Source organism: Podarcis vaucheri, assembly GCF_965113315.1.
Source record: "Podarcis vaucheri genome assembly, chromosome: 13".
Classification (NCBI taxonomy): Eukaryota; Metazoa; Chordata; class Lepidosauria; order Squamata; family Lacertidae; genus Podarcis; species Podarcis vaucheri.
This window is the reverse complement of record NC_138751.1, coordinates 10,816,405-10,823,002: the sequence shown is the minus strand read 5'-3', so window position 1 is coordinate 10,823,002 and position 6,598 is coordinate 10,816,405. Positions and strand designations below refer to the sequence as shown.

At 45.0% G+C, this 6,598-nt stretch overlaps 1 protein-coding gene across 1 annotated transcript; it reads left to right on the top strand.

Moving 5' to 3' along the window:
• Positions 1-5,659: 5,659 nt before the first annotated feature.
• LOC309516888 (olfactory receptor 4E2-like) lies at positions 5,660-6,598 on the top strand (the record flags this gene model as incomplete). The annotated part of the gene is made up of 1 exon (XM_082195844.1): positions 5,660-6,598. The coding sequence occupies one exon, from the start codon at positions 5,660-5,662 to the stop codon at positions 6,596-6,598; it is 939 nt and encodes a 312-aa protein (XP_082051970.1).

The window sequence follows — 6,598 nt, the reverse complement described above, 5'->3', positions numbered from 1 at the left end:
TCTACCAACGTTTGCCTAAGACCTTTTGCACATGTGGAAACCTTCAGAATAACAAACACCCAAGCCCCTTGGTGAATTAATTAGCCTGAGGAGCTTAGATCTCCCAAGATCTTCTTCTTCTGCCTCCATTGTCTTCCAAGATGTCACACCGAGTTCTTGCAAGAAAAACAAACAAACCTTCAACCTTCATATATAATTGAAAGAAGGAAAATCTCAGAGGTGGATCCAAATGGACTCTGGGTAAGCAACAAGCTTGAAGGGGAGATCATAGCAAAGAGGTAGGATCAAGTCATGAAGACCTTGTCACAATCGCTTTCTTTCTTGACCCTTTCAGGTAAATATTTGCTACTTCGACAAGGACAGAACGGGTTGTGCCCACTGCTAGGGCTACTCAGAGTTAGCCCCATTGAAGTCAGTGGACATGACTAACTTAGGTTCATTAATTTCAGTGGGTCTCCTCTGAGTAGGTCTACCATTGGATACAAACTAATGGAGATGATATAAGTCTGAAAAGGTGGCTGGGTGAATCTATCAGTTTCAGTTTCAGATTCTCATTTTTTCACTCTTAACTTGCAGTCTCCCACATTTCCATATGTGTTTGTGATTTGGTTTTGCGAGTCCTTATGAAAACCACCAGCACTTTGTGACTTTCTCCTAACCTGTGCCTCATTGCATGCCATTTTGCCTGGTACACACATTTTTGCAAGGCATTTTTTCCTACTATGAGGCATTTTTGTATGTTACTTTTGATTATGCACAGTTATGTGTACTCTTTAACCTAATACACATGCATGCACAGATGCATGCGCGCGCACACACAGTTATTTGACTGGAGAACTGTACTACAAAATTCAGAGAAGTGTGTACTGGTATTTCGAAAGATAGTTGTGTCCAGAGCAGATTTATGGGGCACGGGGTGTGTGGCGTGTGAAGGGAGGAGAGGAGAGGGAAAGAAGGTGCTATTGTATGTGCATACCTCATTCCACACACAACAACAACTTAGCTGAATGCCGTCCATAAATATGTGACAAGGTTATTTGTGAGAGAGAGACTGGGAAGGAAGGAAAATGGGCATGGCAGATGAAAGAGAGCAAAGTAAGGAGAAAAACAAAGCGATCATAAATCCTTATATTGCAATAAAACATTCCCCTGGTTTAGCCCAAGCCAGTAATATCTTGCACTCTTCTGAAGTTTCCTTCTTAACAGGGCTGGTCCTACCATGAGGCAGAGTAAGGCAGCTGCCTCAGGCGGCAGATCTGGAGGGGCAGCGAGTGGTAGGAATGTAATCTAATTCTTCAATCAATCAAATCTTTACTAGTCATAGACCAGCATAAGTAGGGTGGAGTACAATCATTTAAAATCTATAAAACGTTTCGGAAAGCTAAAATGATTAAAAAAAAAAGGTATATATAAAAGACTATAAGAATCTAAAAGAAGCTAAAAGAAGGGTTAGGAGCATTAAACGAATGTGGAAGAGCATAAAAGGGTAGTATATAATCAATTCATTATATATCTAATTCATTATAATGTAATTCTTGCCAAAATTGGTTTGGATTAGGATTCAGTGAATTTATCACCTGGACCATTTTGCTTCAGTTCTCACTTTACTAAATGTAACTATCCCCAATCTGGTCTTTTAGCTTTTTGAAAACAATGTTACTGTTTACTTTTTTAATGGCCAGTCCAGAGCTGGTTGAAAATCCAGTGAGCTTGTAATTGACCAATGAAGTATGCATGAAGTAGGCATCTTGCCTCAGGTTACTGTCTGTTCTAGCGAGAATGAAGAGGTAATAGACCTGCTCCTTCTCCACAGCTACTGTTCTTTTCCATTTTTTCCCCTTGACAGCTAGCCAGCATATTCCCAACTTATTGTTGTTGTTTAGTCGTTTAGTCGTATCCGACTCTTCGTGACCCCATGGACCAGAGCACGCCAGGCACTCCTGTCTTCCACTGCCTCCCGCAGTTTGGTCAAACTCATGCTGGTAGCTTTGAGAACACTGTCCAACCATCTTGTCCTCTGTCGTCCCCTTCTCCTTGTGCCCTCCTTCTTTCCCAACATCAGGGTCTCTTCCAGGGAGTCTTCTCTTCTCATGAGGTGGCCAAAGTCTTGGAGCCTCAGCTTCAGGATCTGTCCTTCCAGTGAGCACTCAGGGCGGATTTCCTTAAGAATGGATACGTTTGATCTTCTTGCAGTTCATGGGACTCTCAAGAGTCTCCTCCAGCACCATAATGCAAAAGCATCAATTCTTTGGCGATCAGCCTTCTTTATGGTCCAGCTCTCACTTCCATACATCACTACAGTGGTACCTGGGGTTACAGACAATTCAGGTTAAAGACGCTTCAGGTTACAGACTCCGCTAACCCAGAAATAGTACCTCAGGTCAAGAACTTTGCTTCAGGATGAGAACAGAAATCGCGCAGCAGCGGTACGGTGGCAGTGGGAGGCCCCATTAGCTAACGTAGTGCTTTCAGGTTAAAAACAGTTTCAGGTTAAGAACAGACCTCCAAAACAAATTAAGTTCTTAACCCAAGGTACCACTGTACTGGGAAAACCGTAGCTTTAACTATACGGACCTTTGTTGGCAAGGTGATGTCTCTGCTATTTAAGATGCTGTCTAGGTTTGTCATCACTTTTCTCCCAAGAAGCAGGCATCTTTTAATTTCGTGGCTGCTGTCACCATCTGCAGCAAATGTATGACCCATTTCACTGGTTTTGCAAAACGCCCACTGATCCTGTTTTCATTTGGATTTGCATACAGTGTGTTTATACATCTTTCCATTAAGCATTTGATCATTCTATATTTTTTAATGCACTTCCCTGCCACTTTCTTAACCAGAAAAGCGTCTTTCTTTCTTTCTTTCTTTCTTTCTTTCTTTAACTGGATTTGCCGCACTAGGGCAACAGAGCACTTTAAGCCACTTCTTATTACTACTAATAATCTACTCATTATTAGGCACTTGAATCCCTCCCACAAAATACTGACAGTCTGGAGGCACATTGTGTTTGTGTGTTTGCATGTGTGTGCGTGTGTGTGTCTAAGCTAGCTTGCTGCCCTCAAGCGCAGTGGAGGAGGCTGAGGTAAGGCTGTGTACACACCATACATTAAAAGCACATGACTTCTCCCAATCATGGGAGCTGTAGTTTACACCCCACAGAACTACAATTCCCAGTACCCTTAACAAACCACCATTCCCAGGATTCTTTTGTGGGGAAGTCATCTGACATACCCTCCAACATTTCTTGGATGAAAATAGGGATGTCCTTTATAATAATAATAATAATAATAATAATAATAATAATATACCTTGCCCATCTGACTGGGTTGCCCCAGTCACTCTGGGCAACTTACAACATATATAAGAACATCATAAAACATTAAACAACTTCCCTATCCAGGGCTGCCTTCAGTCATCTTCTAAAATTGTATAGTAACTTATCGCCTTGGTTTTTTTTTTTTTTGGGGGGGTCATGTAACTTCATACCCTCCAATAAAAATAGGGATGTCCTACTATACCCTCCAACATTTCTCTGATGAAAATAGGGACTTCCTAAGGAAAAGCAGGGTCTTCCAGGATCAAATCAGAAACCGGGATGGCTTCTGTAAATCCAGGACTGTCCCTGGAAAATAGGGACACTTGGAGGGTCTGATATGAATGTAGGACTGTAGTCCAGTATCCTGTTTTCACAGCAGCCACCCAGATGCCTGTGGGAAACCCGCAAGCAGCAACCCAGTACAAAAGCACTCTCCTCTCCTGCAGTTTCCATCAACTGGTATTCAGAAGCCTATTGCTTCAAGCTCAGGAAGCAGAGCCTAAACATCACAGCTAGTAGCTGTTAAAAGCCTTCTCCATGAATTAGTCTGATCTTCTAAAGCTATCCAAGTTGGTGACCATCACAGCCTCCAGTGGGAATGAGCTCCATAGTTTAACCATGCACCATATGGAAAAAAAGTTCTTTCTTTTATACGTCTTTAGCCTTCCAACGTTCAGGTACATTGTGTGCCCGCAAGTTGCAGTGTTATAAGAGAAGGGAAAAACCTTTCTGTACCCGTTTTCTCAGCATTATGCATGCTGTATTTTTCCGCGTATAAGACGATGCTTTTTGCTAAGCAAAATTAGGCAAAAATTGGGTGTCGTCATATACATGGATAGTGAATGCAGAGGGGGGGCGTGCGATTAATGGCAGCAGCGAGCAGGAGAATGGCAGCGGCGATTCGGCGGGTGATTGGTGTCTGTGGCAAGTGGGCAGGTGGGCTGTTGGTGGCGGTGAGCGGACAGACAATTGGCAGCTGTGGCGAGATGTGCAATTGGTTGTGGCTGTGGCAAGCAATTGGCAGTGGCGGGCAGGCGGGTGAGCAATTCACAGAAGTGACCCCCCCCCGAAAAGCTAAACAACTTAATTTCTTAATTTTGGGTTAAAAAAATTAGGGGTGGTCTTATACATGGGGGGGTCTTATTCACGGGAAAATATGGTAATTGTCTGCATCTCTATCATGTGCCCTTTTAGTCACTTTTTCTCTAAACTAATGCAGCAGCTTTCATGCTGTGAATGTGCTTTAAATGTACCGTGTGCATGCAGCCTTATACTGTATTTTTCGCCCTATAGGACGCACTTTTCCCCCTCCAAAAATGAAGGGGAAATGTGTGTGCGTCCTATGGGGCGAATGCGGGCTTTCACTGAAGCCTGGAGAGCGAGGGGGGATCGGTGTGCACCGACCCCTCTCGCTCTCCAGGCTTCAGGAAGCTCTCCGCTAGCCGTGGGAGAGCTTGCGGATAGCAGCCTGTTCTGGGGGCTGGGGTCGGGGGAAGCTCGGGCTTCCCCCACCCCAGCTCCGCACCTGGGGGGGAAAATATTTTTTTTCTTTATTTCCCCCCCAAAAAACTAGGTGTGCCCTATGAGCTGGTGCGCCCTATGGGGCAAAAAATACGGTATACAAAGGCAGCTCTAGCATTTTTGTACATGGAATGCGGGGAGGAAATATCTTTTCCCTTTGCCGTAACCAAAATGTCTCCGGCCAGCTTTGCCTAGTGTCCAGTCTCTGAGGAAACAGTCAGTGATGTAGGATGTACAATATAAATTACCACATTTGCCAGAATATAAGCCGCACCTGTAAATAAGCGGCACCTTTAAAATTCAAGGGGTGGAAAGAAAAAAAGACAATACCCAAATATAAGCCGCTCCCTTAAAATTGGGTTACAGGCTGAAAATCGCTGCAGTTGGTAGAATTGTAACTCCGAGCCAACTTAAGTCTTTGATCTTTCAAGCCCGCAAAAGTTACTGCACGATCGCTAAAATTGCAAATTGCTATTCAGTTGCTACAATTCCACAGGCACTCACACCCTAAATGGCAAATGTAGAAGAAAATCCTATGGGTTAATTGCACAACAGTCTCAAGCTCGCAAATCGGCAAGAAAACATTTTTTTTTTGTTCCATTTTGCTGTATGTCTGTTTCAGCAGCGATATCGTAAAAAACAGTTTTTGTAAGGTTGCGAATTTAAGCCGCACTTTAACATTTCACGGTCGGAATTTGGGAAAAAAAGTGTGGCTTATCTTTGGGCCAATACAGTATTGTGTTTTATAGACAAATATATAGACAATCTGTGCTTTCCCCCTCTGTGTTCAGGTTCGTCGCATGGACCTCCCTCTGCTCTGTTTAAATGGATAGTCTAAACCACACCACAGTGACCCATTTTGTGTTCTTGGGGTTGACGGGCAACCGGCGGCGACTTGAGCTGGCTTTGTTTGCTATCTTCTCTATCATCTACCTGCTCATCCTAGCAGGTAACTTCCTCATCATGGTGACCGTGGTTTGCGACCGGAGTCTCCACACCCCCATGTACTTCTTCCTGGGCAACCTCTCTTTCATCGACATCTGCCATTCCTCTGTCACTGCGCCAAAGATGCTCCACGACTTCCTGTTTGCCCGGAAGACCATCTCCTTTGGCGGCTGCATAGCCCAGCTCTTCTTCCTCCACCTCAGCGCCTGTGCTGAGATCTTCCTCCTAACTATCATGGCCTATGACCGCTATGTTGCCATCTGCCACCCGCTGCAGTACATGTCTATCATGAGCCTGAAGGTCTGCATCTGGTTGGTGGGCGCCCTGTGGATGGGAGCCATGGTCCATTCCTTGGTGCAGACTGTCCTCACCATCCGCCTCCCGTATTGCGGCCCTAATGTCATAGACAGCTTTTTCTGCGATGTTCCCCCTGTCATCAAGTTGGCCTGCACTGACACTTACTTGACAGGGCTACTGATTGTGTCCAATAGTGGCATGATCTCCTTGGTTTGTTTCTTGGCCCTCCTGGCTTCCTACATCATCATCCTGGTATCGCTAAGAGGGAGGACGGCCGAGGGGAGGCGCAAGGCCCTCTCCACCTGTGCTGCCCACCTCCTTGTCGTGGTGCTGTTCCTGGGGCCTTGCCTTGTCCTTTACACCCACCCTGTCTCGAACTTCTCCATGGAGAAAGTGGTGGCTGTCTTCTACACCGTGGTGACTCCCGTGCTTAACCCGGTCATCTACACGCTGAGGAACGAAGAGGTGAAGCATGCCATGAAGAAACTCAGGGACCGGAAGATCTTCTCTTTGAGGAAATGA